Source organism: Chelonoidis abingdonii, chromosome 4 (assembly GCF_003597395.2).
Source record: "Chelonoidis abingdonii isolate Lonesome George chromosome 4, CheloAbing_2.0, whole genome shotgun sequence".
NCBI classification, from domain to species: Eukaryota; Metazoa; Chordata; order Testudines; family Testudinidae; genus Chelonoidis; species Chelonoidis abingdonii.
In genome coordinates this window covers 92,676,497-92,695,253 of record NC_133772.1, presented here as the reverse complement: position 1 = coordinate 92,695,253, position 18,757 = coordinate 92,676,497, and the positions used below count along the sequence as shown (strand labels likewise).

Below are 18,757 nucleotides of genomic sequence, written 5' to 3'. Positions count from 1 at the left end.
CTTGTCACTGTTCCGGTATCTACATTCAATGAGTTGGGTTGGTCTCTCTCTCTCTCACACACACACAATGAGGATGCCACTTTAAATGATGCAGCAGTGTGCTTCCCAGCAGAGGCCAGGCATAAAGGTGGAGAACTTGGCTCCTATTGGAAAGGGTTGGAAATCAGAGATTTTCATAGTTGTGTTTGCGATACGTAAGTTCTAGCTCTCTCTTTCTCTTGACAATTTTTAGTAATTTAACAGATGATTATATCCAATTAGTCAGTTACAAACAAACAAAATCAACCCATTTTGAAAGCCCCTTGATTTCCTGTGCTTTCAAGTAGGATCTGAATTCTCTCTTCTATTCTGTAGCATCAGCCTTTCAAAATAGCCACATTCCTACTCTTTGTTAACTAATCTTCTTTACTAAAACACTGACTTTAAAAGTTATTTATTCATCTTTGTAATTCAACATAGTAATTAGTAGAACCCTGCAAACCTGCTGATTTCCATGGACCATGTTTGTGGATCGGATGCAGATACAAATTTTGTATTTGTGCAGGGCTCAGTGATTAGGGTGAAACAATGCAGTGATTAGAATCACTCAGTTTCCCCATCTGTAAAATGGGGATCATGTTACTGGCCTCCTTTGTAAAGTGCTTTGAGATCTAGGGATAAAAAGCACTATATAAGAGTTGGGAATTATTATATTACAGTGCCTCTTATCTCGCTTGCATAACCCAATACCTGGCTGGTAGATGCAGCAGGTCCTGTATTGGTACAACATTCTCCTGACAGCTTCTCTCTTTGGCATGAGCAGAGGCTCAGAAAGGAGCTATTGTTGTGATTTGTCTCTTTCTTTTTTCTAGGGATGCAAGTGTCAGAGGTGCTAAATTTGACAAATTTGTATGCATCAGCCTCAGGTGAGTCTTGGTATTGGATTATATTTGGATTTATGGCGGTGTATAGCACTGATGCACTTCAGATTTTCCAACCCAATTGAGTTTGGTTTTGTGTTGAGAGTCACTGAGGCTTTTGGTCATGGGACACTGACAGCCATGCCAATAAGAGATTGACTCATGACATCATGGTTGACTATGATAAAAATTCTAATGCAATCACATGTAGTTTCTGGCTAAGCCCACGAAGGTGACTGGCTTCTTTTGAGCTGGGACTGCAAATAGGCAATGTGGTGATGTTCCCCTTGTTACAGTTAGGTCATTACCTCCTTTGGGTTGAGGTCAGGGCTTATCCTTTATTTGATCAGGTTGGAGGACTTAGTTTATTGATACATCCTTGGCGATAGTTGGACCCGCAAGGTTCCTGAATCCCTGGGTGAACATTCTGTTCTGACAGTGAACCACTCAGCTGATTGGTCCTGTGAAACATCATACGTTAAAACTCAGAAGTAATGTCTAAGAAGTGTAAATTAGTGTGACAGACCCAGGCCAGTGTGGTACAAGAGTCTGGTAGAGGGCAAATATACTAGTCACTGGCTGAGTAGTTTTCTGTTCCCTGAGTGATTAGAGCAGGGGCTGTACTGGAGTAATCAGGAACCTGCTAGAACCAATTAAGGCAGACAGACTGATTAGAACATCTGCAGCCCATCAAGGCAGGCTAATCAGGGCACCTGGATTTAAAAACGAGCTCACTCCAGTCAGGGAGGCAGGAGCTAGAGGAGAGGAAGTGTGTGTGAGGAGCTGGGAGCAAGAGGCACAAGGAGCTGCGAGTGAGGGTGAGAGGCTGTGCTGCTGGAGGACTACGGAGTACAAGTGTTATCAGAAACCAGGAGGAAGGTTCTGTGGTGAGAATAAAGAATGTGTATGGAGGAGGCCATGGGGAAGTAGCCCAGGGAGTTGTAGCTGTCCTGCAGCTGTTACAGGAGGCACTATAGACAGCTGCAATCCACAAGGCCCTAGGCTGGAACCCGGAGTAGAGGGCGGGCCTGGGTTCCCCCCAAACCTCCCAACTCCTGTTCAGACACAGGAGGAGTTGATCCAGACTGTGGGGAAGATCACTGAGGTGAGCAAATCTGTCAATAAGCACAGGACCCACCAAGGTAGAGGAGGAACTTTGTCAGGGTTAGATATTCAGACTTTCTCTCTTAGATGTACCCATTTTAACAGTAGGTAAAAGTGTCTAAGGTAATGTAACTTACACACTAGGGAGTCAGAAGAAGGTATAAGTTACTGTATGACAATGGCTTTTTGTACCTTCTGGCTCCTTGGCATCTACATCACACTTAAGATACTGCTATACATCAGTAAGTAGCTCTAAGGATGTCTAAGAGGGTGTAACGTGGGGCAATTTATATATCCTTATTCATTGCCTCTGAATGTAACCCTTTGTCATGAATAATTCAGTAGCTCCTAGATGTTTCTTCTCTATATTCTGCCTTCATAAGTCATCATGATGTATCAAAGAAGCAATAGGGCCAGATTTTCAAAAGTGCTGAATTTATGTAGGAGCAGAAGTTCCACTGAAAGACCTGTGCTCCTAAATCTCTTAAGCATCTGACGAAGTGGGTATTCACCCACGAAAGCTCATGCTCCAATACGTCTGTTAGTGTATAAGGTGTCACAGGACTCTTTGCTGCTTTTACAGATCCAGGCTAACACAGCTACCCCTCTGATACTTAAGCACTTTTGAAAACCTTCTCTTAAATGGCTTGTCTAGCTCTGTATTTGATTGCTGCACTACCTAATTTTGCTGGAGTACTAAATTCTCCCACTCTGCAGGTCACTGTGCAGGATGTGTTTCTGGGATCTGTAGTACTCCATAATACATTGCATGAGAGTGCAGGTGAATTCAAAACTTGGGTGGCATTTCAGGGCTCAACCCTGAAGCCAGCATTACAGCAGACCGGGAGGAGAGCCTCATGCATGTTGTCTGGAACGTAGGTAGACCCCCAAGGGCCACAAAGCCAAGGAGAGTTCTGCAATGGGCACCACTCAAGCCAGTTACATAGGCTCCCCAATTTATCACACCTCTGAAGGCTGATGGGAGTTGGTCTCCTTTATTTCCTATAGGTCCACAGAAAACTGAAGCCCTCTTTCTGCCAATGTTTCTCTGAATGTATTGAGAAGAAGTGCCAGTTTCTGCATACATTGCTTGAGGCTGTAACCCCTTTAGCACTGGTTTGCATCAGAAACGTGACTACCTATGTCCTTTTCAGTCCTGCAGCATACAGGGCTTTGGCTCCTGTTTACGTCAGTGAAAGCAGCGAGGTCAGATCCCTGTCACTGCTTTGGAAACTCCCCAGCTGCATTTACTCTAAAAGGCTAAGCTTAATTTTCTCAAGAGAACTGAAGGAAAGTTTCTGTAATGGTTTTTTGCATCATTTATTTCTCTGGGACTTTTCAGGGGATTCCAGGCCTGCAGTTTGGGTAAATATTTATTTTTTGTTCCTTGAAGAAGAGGACAAAAGCCCCCACAGGCGCTTTGAACAGCCTCTTCCATTGGGCCAAGGGTATGGTTTGAATGTTCTTTGCAGGGCAATTAAACAGACATTAACAGCGGACATTGTGAGATTCCAGTGGCCAGCCTTGTGCCTATGGTGAGTGCTGCATGGAGCTGGTGTTCTGTCAGGATGTACAGATTAGTTATACTGTGGGAAATTGTATGTGGGTGTTAAAGTTAATGCCACTCCAACAAAGGACGTGTTAAGGGACAGATAGTAGCCCCCTCCAGAGTATCTAGTGTTACTCATACTACTAATGTCTAAAGGATGGTGGGTAGAATGGGGCATCCATTCAAATGGCCCAGAGATTTTCAGAAAGAAATTTATCCTTCAGGGAATCCTCCTTGGAGTTTTAGATCCCTTATGATCTCATTTATGCCAGCTCCGCATTCTTCATCTGGCCTAAGCTCCACATCATAGCCATCATCCTTCTGCTCAATGGGACTGGCTGGGGCTCCTTTCAGAGACAATCAGTGTCATTCCTTTAGCCATGGAAGGGCTCACTGATAGCTAGCAGGACTAGTACTGGGCAGGAACCAGATTTTCTATTTTGAATTCTGTGAGGTCAATGTTTTTTTCCATTCTGAAATGGAACAAAAACAGAACATAAGAAATTCTGAAGACGAGTTCATTTTGGGTCAATTGGAATGTTTCATTTCAATGCAGTCAACATACTATGTTCTGATTTTGACTTTTTAAAATGTTTATATTGGATTATTTTAAAAAAACATTGAAATGAAAAGTGATTTCGAAGCAGAAAATCAAAATCTTCCATTCTGAAAAGGTTGAACCGTTCTATTTTGACCTGATTGGAATGCTCCATTCCGCTTTTTTTCCTAAATGAAATTCTGTCAAAATAAATGTTTACTTTTGACAAATCAGCATTTTCTGACAGAAAAGTTATTCCACTGGAAAATTTCTGACCAAGTCTAAGCAGGACCTTGCCTCTTCAACTGCTGAGCACAATACCTTTGCAGTGTTCCCAGGGAGAGGGATGAGAGACTGGTAACAAAAAGAATTTGAGTCTGCAGCATAGCAGTTTAGAGGACTATCATTAGTCCATAGGGTTATGCCCCATGCAGATTGCCCCCTTTAATGCAGATCATACGCCATACTACCTTCCCTGTTACACTGGTTACCTTCCCACTTCACTGCTGCTCTCCCCCTCTTCTGCTACATTCTAGGATGCCCCACCCGCCCTCGCTCATACCCCTTTGGTATCCTGAGTACTGTGGCTCTCAAAACTTCTGCCAGTTTTTTTAATAGCACATTCCTTTTCCAGTGTTGCCTTATGCTTGAAATCTGGTCCTCCGCAGCACACAGTATTGAAACCCATGTGTGACTCTGGGTGCATTATCAAATCAACCTTCTGACTAATCTCCTTGGTGCCAGCACCTGTGATTCCTGGTGCTAAACACCAATGCAGAAGATAATAGAAGCTTCCTGCTAGGCTGGAGTCACCAAGACGGCATGACTGCCTTTCCAAGGAGACAGTTACTTGTATAATTGCAGCCCATTTAAGGAATAAAATCTCTTGTGTTAAAAAGTACAAACTCTGTTGCTGTTGATACACCAGATGGTGAAAAACACCCAGTCTCCCTGTGGTAAAAGGATAATCTTGTGATTGTGTTGGCCTGACATAGGATCATTGATGTCAGCAAGACAATATAAACATAAACTGTTCAAAACTATTCACAAGGCACCAGCCTTCAGCCCCTGGAATGCATTAGGGCCCATTCACTCAGGGCTGCCAATTCTTCAAATAGTAACAGGAGGCAAATGATCAAGGCAGTTTTGGTATCAGGATTTATGGTCTACAAACTGGAGAAATAACTGGATGTCATGGGAAATATAGACCCCATCAGACCACAGCCACTCAGGGGTTGACAGTTCACTTAGCTATCTCCTCAGCTGCTGCTAATTGCTGGCTCAGTAACAACTGGGGCATTAGAAGTCTGCAGATGAGAGGAGAGGGTTGGCTGCCACAGAGACTACCACGAGGAAAGTCTTTCAATAGCAGACTAGTAGGAAGCCTCTCCGGATTTCCAGAGAAAGAGACTCAGCAAGGAAAAGGGCTACTAGAGAAACAAGGGAAAAGGTGCAGGGAAGCAGCCAGGGATTGGGACAAACCAGTTCCGGTGGTTTAACGCAGGGTCCCTGGGCTGGAATCCAGAAGAGTGGGTGGGCCTGGAATTGTTGCCTTTTTGATACAGTCATAGGTATCCTGGTCTATTGGACTCTTTATTGCCCTGGAAAGGGAGAGGCTATTAACAGCCTGGCTGGAGTCCTAAGAAGCAGCGGCCATCTCACACAGAGACAAAGGACTGTTGTGGTGAGGGAACTGAGGCAGAGTTGTCACACCACCATGCATGGCCATAAGAAAGCAGTGGCTGGTAAAGGTGCCCCTGGACACTGGACCTTTATTTTTTACATCATAATAAAAGAATGGGAAATGCCACTCTTTGTTTGATGTAACAGCTGAGGTGATTATCACTCTTTTGGTTGCTTGAACAATTCTCTGATCTTGGCTCTTGCAGAAACCCATGAAGTAATGCTGGCTCTTTTAGCAGACTCATAGTGAGAGAGGCAAATTCACCAGTAATCCACACCTGGCTAGTTTTGTTATAGGTTATGTGGTGGCTTTTCTGTGGGAGGGGGTTGGGGGAGAAAAAGAGGCGGCAGGAGCATGGGGGGTTTGCCTTTCTCTGAACTAGCTACTGCTAGAGGCAGGATACCAGCCTTGCCAGGACAAGCTCTGGCTGGCTCATTACATCTTTCCCTGCACGCTCAATAGGGCAGATTCTTTGGCCTAAATTTTCAAAATCAGATATTGAGTTTTGGTGCCCGACCAGAGACAACCTTAAAGAGGGCTGATTTTTTTCAGAGGGTGGCTCCTTAGCACGTTCAGAAAATCAGTCCCCTTTAAAGGTGTCTCAAACTGAGGATCCAGAATCCCTAGTCAGTACTGAAAATCTTGCACCACACTCCTATGTAAAAGGAGCCACATTATCTTGGCATCTACGTTAATAGTATATTTTAAACATCATTGACCAAGGTACCAATGATATGAAGTCCCTAAAAGGGAAAGATGTCACAGAAACTAAAGGTTTTATAGCCGAGTACCCATGGTAATAACATTTTGTAATTCCCCGAGTATGTGACAGATAAAACGCAAAAATCCTTGGGGTTTTTACATTTGGTTACAGATTGGAAATGGGCCCATTCCTGCAGGAAATTTGGATGAGGCATGTGATTGTTGGAGCAAAAGCAGGGCTATTTTCCAACAAATAATGGGTCTGTTTTCAAGCAAAACTGGGCCAGCTCCTGAGCAAAATCTGACCAGTTTGTTCACTGCACAAGGCTTTCCACTGAAAAATGCAAAATGTCCGTTCTTTTTCTTTTTAAAGGCAAAAATAATCCTGTTGTGCAACCTGCTAATCAGGGAAAGCCTGGGGTATGCTGCTTGTGTGAAACAACAGAACTTTGCCCAAACTCCTGTGGAAATAAAATTGAATTTTGCAGAGCTTTGTGTAATGTGGTCTAGCAAATCATTTGTGTGCAGATCACCGAAAAACAGAGGCTGGGGGAACAGGGAAGCTACTGCAACCAGCCCATGATTGTTCTAAGGATGCCAGGGCTGTCATTACTCTGCATATCATTACCATGTTGATATAGGGACTTTGAAAGCAACAGCTGGAGTAGAACTGAAACCTTCTTGCTCCAAATGCATTGACTGCTGACCATTTGAGTTAAGACTTGTTTTTAAACTCTTAGCAGCATCTGTACCAGGATACGCAGAGAAGCAATTCTGAGTCTGCTCAGTTAGATGTTAGAAATACATACTGGCTGGCTCATTACAGCTCTCTCCCTGCAAGATTTGTTACTGATGATTCAGAGCTGGGAAACGGAGTTAAAGGCAGAACTCTTTCTCTCTGGCTTCTGTGCTTTCCCCACCCTAAACAAACCATGGCAAAATATCACACCACCTGCAAATGGGAAATCTGTCCCTGACAGGGGAGCTACATTCATGGATGCTGGGGCAAAGACATAGCAATATGTGCTGAGGCTCACTAGTGACATGTGACTAGTCTGAGGTGTCACTATCACAGGTCTATTAAGTCACTAAAGAAGTACAATCAAGCAATTGTCAGTTCCAAGCAATCAAAAATAATTTAGTTAAACACTGTTTTAATTTAAAAGATAAAAAGAAATAACCTGTGCTAAGGAACACTGGGATTGCCATATGGGCTCAGACCTGTGCCCCCTCCAGTCAGGCATCCTGTCTCTGACAGCACCCACTGCCAGATGCTCCGGGCTAGTGGCAAGAAACTCCATACTGGACAACTATTGAATAATTTGCAAAGAGGGGAAGTTTCTTCATGACTCTGCAGTGAGTTAGTGATAGGCTCATGCCCTGAAACGTGAGGGTTTATGCTCCTGATTTTAAGACCTTGTATTTCCATCTTGTCTGAGATGACTGTAAGTGTTCCTGTTATGCATATAAATGTCTGATCCTTTTCTGAGCCCTACTTGGCTCTTGCCATCAAGAGTTCCAGAACCAATTATGCACTGGATTAAAATGTCCCTTTACCCCTTCTAAATATGCAGGGAGAAATCCTGGCCCTTCTGAAGTCTGTGGTAGGTTTGCTATTGACTTCAATGGAGCCAGGATTTCATCTATTGTCTTTTGAAAGTCCCCTTGTTCTCTCTACTATCCAGGCCCTTCATTCCTAGTGCTGGGCATTCCCTCTAGTCTGCAGTTGAGGAGGTGGGACTAAACCTGTCAGTCACCAAGCAAGGGGTTTAATTCCCCATCAGGAAAACCAGCCCCATTCTTGCTGCCCACTGAAGTGGCACAGTTTCCACACCTGCTACTTCCTCCTCTACAGAGCACAGGAAAAGCCTATTTAAAATTCACGTGCTGGCTGTCCAAAGAGCTGCTGAGATCTATCTGGTGAGAATTCAAGCATGCAGAAAATCAAACACTCAGCTTGGCCTGCATCATTCAGCAGGAATTGGTTAATATATTGTGTTTTAAAGAAGCAAAAGAGACAAGAGATTAAACTCCTGCAGGACAAATAAACTCATCCAACTAAGGCTTGATTGATCTCAGGCTGAGAAACTGTCTGGATCCTATAAGGAAGTGTACAATGTCACACTCACACATTAGCCAGGCACTACAAGATAGATGAACAGACCTTGGTGGAGTCAGCCTTTGGGAGGAGAGAACTGTGTGCTGTGAAACCCCAACAAGCCATTAAATAAAACGGCCTTCCTATAAACAGTTGTGTAAGGCCAACCCCTTGGGGTGTCACTGATGTTCACGTCCCAATAGTAGAAATGGCAAGCCTGGATGAGAGAAAGATACACTGCAACTTGATACCTGATCTCTCTTCTTTGTGTATCCAAGCTCAGCATTCCAATCTGGCAACTAATTAGATTTATGGAGTTCAATGACAAATTGTTTTATACGTGTCAGGTGACTCTGATTCAGAGGAAGCGAGTTTAGTATTCTTGATTAAAATCACAGCTCTGATTTGTATAATAGCAATATGTTGTTTTCAGTGTTATTCTCTATCACACTGGCTATCACCCAAATGTTTTGCTTGCTTTTCTGACTGCACTGAGGAGATATTTTTATAGAGCTACATGCAATGATACTTGGGTCTTTTTCCTGAATGGTTACAGTTAATTTAGAACCTAGCAACGTGTAGTTGTACTTCAGATTGTTACTTCAAATGTGCATTGCCCTGAATTTGTCAACACTGAAAGTCTCCTGCCATTGTGCTGCCAGGTCTCCTATCTTTGTTAGGCCCATCTGAAATTACTTAGTCTTCCTAAATAATTGAATAACCTAAATAACTTTGTGTTGTGCAAATAGTGCCACATCACCAGGGGCGGCTCCAGACCCCCAGCATGCCAAGCGAGTGCTTGGGGTGGCATGCTGCAGGGGGCGCTCTGCCGGTCGCCGGGAGGGCGGCAGGTGGCTCAGGTGGACCTCCCGCAGGCACGTCTGCAGAGGGTCTGCTGGTCCCGCGGCTCCGGTGGTAAACCAAAGCCGTGGGACCAGTGGACCCTCCACAGGCACGTCTGCGGGAGGTCCACTGGAGCCGCCTGTCGCCCTCCCGGCGACTGGCAGAGCGCTCCCTGCGGCATGCCGCCCTATTTGGGGCGGCGAAATTTCTAGAGCTGCCCCTGCACATCACTACATTTGCCTGTGTCCAAATCATAAACATATTATGTTTATCGAACAATACTTTTCTTATGTCCCAGTTCAGCAAAGCATGTAAGTAGGTGATTAAATATTTGCTTAAGTACCACTGATTTCCCATTGACTTCAGTCGGACTTAATGAGGTGCTTAACTTTAAACATGTGCTTAAGTACTTTGCCAAAGAGGGATAGCATCAAGGATGTGTTAAGTGAATCTAGCGCTAACCAGTTGCCTTGAAAAAAATAGATATTTCCCACTATTTGTTTCCAATTTGCCAGTGTCTAATCCAAGAATGTACTTTTTCTCACCCCATGCAACTTAGTTTCCTTAATAACCTCTTGCGTGGGACTTTGTGCAAGACTTCTGAAAGGCTGAATAAAGTATGTCAGCTACTTCCCCTTTATCTTCTGAACCATGCTGGTTTGTTTCTCATGTCATGTATGCCCAGATGTTTTCTAAGTCTATTTTTAATGGTTGTATCAACTAATTAGCCTTTCCTGTGGATTCCAAGGCCAGAAGGGACTATTGTGATCATCTGCTCTGACCTTCTGTATAACACAGACTGCAGAACTAACTATTTCCTTTTGAACTAGGGCATTTCTGTTTAAAAAAAATAATCTAATCTTGACATGAAATTTGCTAGCAATGGAGAATCCACCGTGACTCTGGGTAAATTGTTCCAAAGGTTAATTACCCTCACCGTTCAAAAAAAAAAAAAGCACAGATTACTTCCAAACTGAATTTGTCTAACTTCAATATCCAGTCACTGGAGTTTGTTATACTTCTGTCTGCTAGCCCATTATCATCTATTTGTTCCCCATGTAAGTACTCAGAGGCTGACCATTTCACCCCTTAACCTTCTCTTTGTCAAGCTAAATAGCTTGAGCTCCTTGTGTCTATGACAGGCTATGTTTTTGTCAAGGATATTTTTAGCAATAGTCACGGACGGGTCACGGGCAATACGAAAAATTCATGGAAGCCTATGACCTGTCCTTGACTTTTACTAAAAATACCCATGACAAAATGGGGGTAGCCTGGGCAGCTGGGGGAGAGGGGGACTGGGAGCTCCAGGGTCCCCACCCCCACCCCCAGTTGCAGCTGGAAGCTGCTGGGGGTGCCCCCTGCTGCTGAGCTCCGGGGCACCCTCTTGCTGCCCACGGCAGCAGGGATCTGAGTGTTGGGGGTCTCTCTTGCACCCCGCAGTAGTCAGGAGCTCTGTGGATTCCTCTGCCACCTGCGGTGCCTGGGAGCAGTGGGGATTCCCCCTGCCACTGGGTGCAGGAGGGGGCTCTGGGCTGTAGCAGGAGTTGAGGTGCGGGAAGAGGTGCAGGCTCTGGCTGAGGGGTGCAGGCTCTGGGTGGGGCTGGGGATGAGAGGTTTGGGGTGCAGGAGGGTGCTCTGGGCTGGGATTGAGGGCTTCAGAGGGTGGGAGGGGGATTTGGGCTGGGACAGGGAGTTGTGGTGTGGGGAGAGGCTCAGTGGTGCAGGCTCCAAGCGGCACTTTCCTCAAGCGTCTCCAGAAGCAGCGGCATGTCCCTACTCCAGCTCCTACCATGGAGGCATGGCTAGGCACCTCCGCACGCTGCTCCGTCCCCAAGCACTGCCCCTGCAGCTCCCATTGGAGCACCAGAGGGGGCCATTGGAGTATGTAGGAGCCAGAGTGGGGCCATGCCACGGCTTCCAGGAGCCTCGTGGAGCGGCTCCCAGCCCTGTGCCCTGGCTGGAGCGCCAAAGCAGGGCCATGCAGCCACTGCTGGGAACCACATGGTATGGCCCCTGACCCTGTGCCCCAGATCCCGCACCCGAGGGTTGTAGTTTGCCCACCCCTGGGCTAAAAGTTATAAGGGAAGTCCTCTTCCTCCCACACCCAGCAGTTTTGTGTGGCACTAGACAGCCTCTAATCATGACTACCAATCAAGCCTTATATGTGACTTAGGTGACCCCAGTTCATGAATCACAAGCAGAGATAGGCACCTCCCTGAAGTCTGGAGTCTGGAGAAAGCTGAGAGCAGGATGGGACTTGGCACGCACCCCCCTCATCTACATCTTCTGTTGGCTAGTTTAGGTGTGCCCCTGCCCAGCATGCCGGCTTTGTGGGTCTCACTGTAAGGCATCTCTGTCTCCCTAGGCATTGTATAGGGAGCCTAGGTGCTTAACTCAGGCTCTGTGGATCATACTGTTATTCCAGTGACTTTCCAGACATATAAAAGTTGGGTGCTGTGGATTGGGGCTTCAGGCTCAGGCCCTAATTTATCAGTTTGTTTTAGCACCTTCTCTGTTGACACACCAATCTATGACAATGCCTCGTCGTTATTACCTGAAAAGAGCAGATCTCCCCTGACAGCCTTTGTGGTGAATACTGATGCAAATAAATCATTTTGCTTCTATGCAATGTCCTTATCTTCTCTATCTGCTCCCTTCACTCCCTGATAGTCCTGGGGACCTACCAAATCTCTCACAGGTTTCCTGCTTCTGAGCTACTGAAGGAATTTCTTATTATTTTGTTTTGTCTTTAGCTTTTCAAATTCCCTCTAAGCCATTCGTCCTAATTTACATCTTGTTTTTGCCTGCCGCTGTCTATATTCTTTTCGACTGTCATTACTTGGGTGGGATTTCAATTTTTTTTGGAAGATGCATAGTTGGCTTAACTAATATCTTGAGCTTTTCCATTTAACCAGAGTGGATTTTTTCTGCCTTCTGTTTCAATTAAAAGGTCTCTGGAGAAGGAACATTGTCATCCTTTATGTTTGTAAAGTGCCATATACATTAGTGTTGCCATATAAATAATTTTATTAGGCATTTGTTTGCACTTCATGCGCTGGGGAGAGAATCACATGATCCTCCTGATCCTCTAGCCTGATCTTCAAACTATTGCAGACAAGAGGGGCCTATAATACGAAGAAAGATGTTGTTGGAATGGCACTCAATAGGCCACTAATTTTTCTACCTGTGATCGCTGCATAGTCAGATGGAAAGGTCCACCCAAGGGGTTGCCACTTCTTCCTGGAATTTCAGAGATTATCTGAAACAAGTAGCCAATTTCAAAGTCTGAGCCCCCTGAATTGTTGAATACTACATGCCACCAGCAGGAAACAGCCATGGGGAAACCTTCTAAGGTTTCTCTCTTCACTGTATTCCAGGGGCAAGTAATTGTGGTGTGGAGATTTAGATTTTCACAGTTGATTCATGTAATTTGGAACCATGGGGATGAGACAAATTGGGTGCAGATACTGTCTACTCAGTGTTAAAATTCATGAGCATATTTGGGCAAATATTTAGTAAATTGTCCTGCTGTCCCAAAAAAAGCTGAGCTGTGGACCTTTCTCAAGTCTGCACTCAATTAAGTGCAACTGGGATTATTAAAATACCTCAGAGTGAGCTATGGACCATGCACTCACCTTCAATCTCTTGCAATCCAGTGTATTCTCCTTGAGTTCTGACCGTCCCCACTGTTTTTATAACTGCACTTCTCAGGCTGGTCACCTTTCCTGTTCTGTGAGACCCCAATCTTGTCTGAGACATCTTTCTTTGGGGATGCAGGATCCCCTCTATGTTCAAGGCATGTGACTACCTTGCCTCCTTTCATTGTGACTTTTTGCCCCTCAGAACCAGTGTATTGGGACACCTCAGCCACTCTCCTCAGTGACAGTCCTTTGGCTCCATCACATCTACCACGTGCTGCCTCTTCCAGGTTTCCGCTGAGGCTTTCTGAAGAGTCCTCAATGGGTTCTCTTTCTGACAGAGCATTTTTCTCTAACCCATTTCCCAGGGGTGTTGACATGCTTCCCTTACTGCCAGGGCCAGCAGCTTGCATAGTGCTTGTAGTGATGATTTGGGAAGTGCTCCTGTTCATGCAGCTGCCCTGGTGGGAGAGATTGGTAGTGCTAGGCTTCTCAGTGTTAGCTTCCAGAATTCCTTCCTGACTTTGCTTGGATTCTGGTTCTGAGTCACCCACACTGGATATTGCCACTTCCTTGCTGAGGCACTTCCCTGCCTGCTGTTTCTCCCTCTGAATGTCCTGTGCAGACAGAATCTTCCCACCTCTCTCCCCTTGTGATGAGAAGAAACCAGGGTCTTGGGGCCTTTGCTGCTCCATGTTCACTTCCTGATCTGCTGTGCAATTCTGTTCTGTCACCTCCCTGCCAGCAGGAACTTTGCTTTTCAGTGTGTCAGCACTGGTGGATCCCTGGAATGAGAAAAGAGAGAATGAGAACCATTTAGTTTGGTTTATTTAAAATATCCATATGCAATTATATTGTACTTCTCCTCTGAAGACATATGTTTCCCAAAGCTAAATAAGTATTATCCTGATTTTTCAGAGGGGGAAACTGAACCATAGAGAAGTATAAGGACCTATTCTAGGTCAAACGGGGGAGAAGGGGAGGTCTGTGACTGAGTTAGATGTACATCCCAAGTCTCCTATCTCTCAATTCTGTACTCTAACCCATAGATCCCAATTTACCTGAGACTGCAAGTTTTCATTCAGGACTAACTGCAAGAATTGAGCAGATTTTCTTTAAACTCACCTGGTTATCAGGGTCATCCTTTAGAAAGGACATGTCTTCACCTTCCTTCACATCCCATCTGTCAAAATAAAACACAGAATTTGGTTCCGCCAGCTCTTCAGATGACAAAGCACCCCTCCCATCCTGGGGCATAGACAGGAATCCCTATGGAGTCAATAAGTGGTCAAAAGGATGAACTGCTGGGATACAAAGTGCTCCTGACCCAGGGAACAAGACACACAGACTGGAAGCTGAATGAACTTAGCTCTATGGCAGGGAAGAGCAAGAGCCACTCATCCAGTGGATTCATTTGTTAAATAAAATGCCACAAAGTAGGACTTTAGAGTACTTCCTGGTTACCTTTGCTGAGTCAATACAGAAGGTGTTTCAGAACCTTTCTAGGGGATTGAGATGCTGCCTTCCTTCTGTTGGCTCACCTCTAAATTCTAGCATAGGAGAAAACTGACTCATAAGACTTTGCTTCCAAGGAAATAGTAGGGGTGGGCCTTGACTAACTACCGAACGTGTCGATCTTTTGTCCTCATAATTCCTGATCATACATAGAGCAACCTACTGCTTGCACACTGAAGTGTTTTGTTTTGTTTTTTTTGTTATGGCCAGGAAAGGAGGACATTTCCCCTTCCTTCTATCCTGGAGGACCCCCCCCCCCCCACACACACACTCTACATCCTTCTTCTCCCTCCCAAATGCTTCTTGCTGTACTAGTGCTTTGACAGGCTTGGACACAGATTCAAGGCCCATTCGGTCTCGGAGTTTATTGTGCTGATTGGGGCACAAACTTTTTCCTGCCTTAACATTCCTACCTGCCACCCAACCAGTCCCTCCTTCTTGATAAGGCTATGTAGATACTCCATGAGTGTGATCCCAGTCCTCCCAGGAGGCATTGCACTATCCTAGTCTGTGATGGAAGAAAAGGGCTCCTTACCCGCAGTGTGCTTCTACTGCAATGGTTCAGATTGCTAATCTGGATTTGTGTGATGGGGCATATAGGCCCCGCACTGGCAAGGAGAAGGCTAATGAGGGCCTTTGGAGGAAATTGACTCCATCCTGCTATACACAGGACAGATATCAGGAGTGGAGAGGGGAGCCTGAGGCTAGCCAGGAAGGAGAGCGGAGCTCTGCTTCTCCCTCAGTGGGGGAAGCCTGGTTTCAGCCAGGATTGGACAAGCCTCCTAGTGGCGGGACCACTGGGCCCCGGGAGACTGACAAAAAGCACTGGCTGCATGAAGACAGGCCCTGAGTAGGCAGGTGGGGTCTTGTCTGAAGACTCATTGGATTACCTTGTTTTGAGCTTGTAGCATTCCTTTATTTTTTGGACTTTAATACCCCTCAGGGCCTGGGACTCAAGTGGGTCTTAGCCAGGGGACTAAAGCACCATAGCACTGGACCTGTGAGAGGCGGCAACCAACTGAGACCCCACGACAGGGTGAGTAGGGCTCTGTTGGGCCAATGGAGGTGAATCTTGTCACAACTTGCAAATCTTATGTCTACAAAATACCTGAGTCCAGCTGACCTGAGGAACAGAACACTGCACCTGGGACTCAGACTCTCATTCCATCCAAACACCACACTCCCACCCCAGATATACTAGGTAACTCAGAAATCTGGTCCAGACCACTAGGCCATCCCTTGGAGAATAACTATTTAGTAGGAAAGAAAATGTGACTGGTCATCTGGCAAGGATGCAGACTGGCTATGGTACAAATCACTGTGGGAAAGCATCTTGATAAAGCAGATGATGATGAATGGTGCGATTGTGAAATACTGATGTGGGGAACCAGCCATCTTCTAAAGTCACTAGCCCTTCTAGCAATTTTTCTTCTAAATAGGCTCAGATTCACTTGACTTGCTCCCATACTTGCTTGTATATTGATGACACCTGCAAAGCACTTCTCCTGACAAGGAGGAACTCTTCTGAGGCCACTAAATCTAAACATTCTAATCTAATGAAATCATACAATCCAGTTTCCAGTACAGACACCTGTCATTAGACTAGACTAATCACATGTACCAGTTGTTTCTTCTGAAGTCTGCCACTGTCTCAGTTTTACTGTACTAACACTGATGGGGCCCATATGTTTCAGAACTCTGCCAGCTACTACATATATGGAGGGAGAAGCCCAGATTACTTAGGGCTAGACCAAAGAATAAGGAGATAAGCTTATGAGATAAGTGACATTGGCCTCTAACATTCAAAAATAGGTAACATTTGTATGTGGTGAAAAGTCTAATTCTGTATTTCTAGAGAGCAAGTACGCACCCCCTTAATGAATCATTTCAGACTAGACTGGGTGAAGCCCTCCATATATATCAGAGGGAACTTTAGAGTAATTATCCTAAATCAGTTGGGGATGGACTAGAAAACCTACCATGTAGTCTTGGCTTTTATTTTCTAAAGTTTTCTGCTAGAGAGCAGCACAGCTTGGTATTTGGATAGTCTAGGCTTTCGATACCTGTAGAAATTAGTAGTTATTGCTGGAATTATTTGTTAATTTAGTTTCAATTTTTAATAGAAATGCAGGGTCTGCTGCTCCCTCCCCTCATTTAGAAAAAAGAGGGGAAGTATGCACACTGGCTTCATTCATCCCTGATGTAATTCTACTGGGGTAAATAAAACCTCTAGCTGCTTGGTCTGTCTTGATAAATTTGGGCCAAAATACGAAAACTTAAAAGGCATTTTTTTAGGACATGCAGAGTCCCAAATTTTCAAAAGTGCATGCGCACAATTATAGTGACTATGTGTGCAGTAATGATAATTGTGTGAGCAAATTATACTCATGGACCTTGACCCTCAGTTAAACTAAAACCACTTTCCAGTACTCTGGCAGTGTGAAGCATTGGCAAAGCCAGCATGGGATATTTGGGTGGGCCCTGACTTCCAGTGGGCAGGCAATTACCGGGGAGGAAAGGGGGGTGGCTGTGAGGGCAGGAGGGATGGGGGCTCGCCTCCTCCATCTCCTTCACCTGGCCTTGCAGGGGGCGATAGATGGACCCTCTGGCCAGGGGATCCCCAAGGCCTCGGATGCACACCCAGCTCTGAGAGATGTTGCTCTCCTGCGCTCCTGGCTCCCTTCCAGGTCCCACCACCCCACACCGGGCCTGGCTCCCCCAGGCAGTGGGCCTGTCTTTTTTGAAGATATCATCTATGGCCCCCGTTTGCTCACCCTCCTCCCAGTGGCAGATTAGGTGGGAGCACGAGGGCTTGCTCCACTTTGCCCACCCGCCTGGCGCTCCATCTTGGGAGTGGGATCTGGACACAGGGGCTTGTTCCGCTCCGCCTGCCCGCCTGGTTCTCCAGCTGGAGCATGGGGTCGTGGCAATCCCCTGTGCCTTGACCCCTCTCCTTGGCTGGAGCACTGGGCAGGCAGAGCGGGACAAGCCCCTGCGCCCCAACCCCACTGCCTGGCAGGAGCACTGGGCAGCTGTGGTGCTGGAACACTTTAAATAGTGCGGGGTGCTGAAAGCCAGCCCTCTTACCCCTTCCCCCCCAGAGCTGGAGCCGGGAGAAGAGTCGTGACTCCGGGGGGGCCCTAGACGGGGTAAGGGAGCAGATGCTGGAGCCACAGCTCGAGTGGGTGTGGGGTTGGCAACAGGGATCCCGGGAGCAGAGCTCTGCATAAAACCTGGGGGTGCTGCAGCACCCCCAGCACCCTTAGTTCCCGTGCCTATGCCAGGCAAGTGGGTGGAGTGGGGCAAGTGCTGGGGCCAGAGCAGAGCCAGGGCTGGGGAGTGGGCTTGGATGCTAAGTGGGTGGCCCATGACGTGAAGAGGCCTTAAAGTGGAAATCAATTATATTTATACCCACTTTAAGGCATTCTTGCAGAACTAGAGTAGTAGAAAGTAGCCTTAATGTAAATGAGGACCAGAACTAAGCAGTCTCACAAGTTTGAGCCTAAAATGGTAGTTTAATTTCTCTCTTAGAGAGTCACAGCAGTAAAAACAATGACAAAGAAAATTTGTGTCAGGTATGTGAACCACGTATCTGGCTGGATGTAAGCTTTCACTGACTACTTTTCTCTCATGCGTTTGCTATGCATGGCACCTACTTGTCATAATATTAGTGAAATGGTCATAAAGTTACCATGGTGCAACCATGGTTTCTCAGCAGCTATTGAGATACTGTCCCAGTGTGGATTTTGCTGAGATTAAGGCCTTGTCTACACTGCCACTGCAACTCTCTCACTCAGGGGTGTGAAAAAAACCCAACCCCTGAGCGCTGCAAGTTTCAGCGTTGTAAAGTGGCAGCGTTAGACAGTGCATAAGCACTGGGAGCCACACTCCCAGCGCTGGTAGCTGCGCCCTTCATGGAGGTGGTTTTTTTACCGCACTGGGAAAGCTCTCTCCCAGCACTGGTGCTGCGACTAAACAGTCACGTTAAAGCGCTGCCATGGCTGCCGTGGCAGTGCTTTAACATTGCTAGTGAAGACATACCCTAAATGTCACAGCACTCAGATAGTAATGTGGCAAAGCACTTAAAAGCACTGAATCTGATGCCTTAGATGGTTTTTAATCAGACTGTAATAGAATTAAGTGGGAAATGTAGATGTATCCAATTTTTCATCAGAGTTACATCCATC

The 18,757-nt window shown here is 45.9% G+C and overlaps 1 protein-coding gene across 1 annotated transcript in view; it reads right to left on the bottom strand.

The window, feature by feature from the left end:
- Positions 1-18,757, bottom strand: part of CCDC9B (coiled-coil domain containing 9B) — a 114,542-nt gene that overhangs the window by 4,648 nt on the left and 91,137 nt on the right. Inside the window, exons 11-12 of the mRNA XM_032802518.2 lie at positions 14,181-14,238; positions 13,053-13,840 (exon numbers count right to left, since the gene is read on the bottom strand). Of these exons, the coding sequence (XP_032658409.1) occupies positions 13,055-13,840; positions 14,181-14,238 (844 nt within the window). The 3' untranslated portion in view covers positions 13,053-13,054. The remainder of the gene's footprint in view (positions 1-13,052; positions 13,841-14,180; positions 14,239-18,757) is intronic.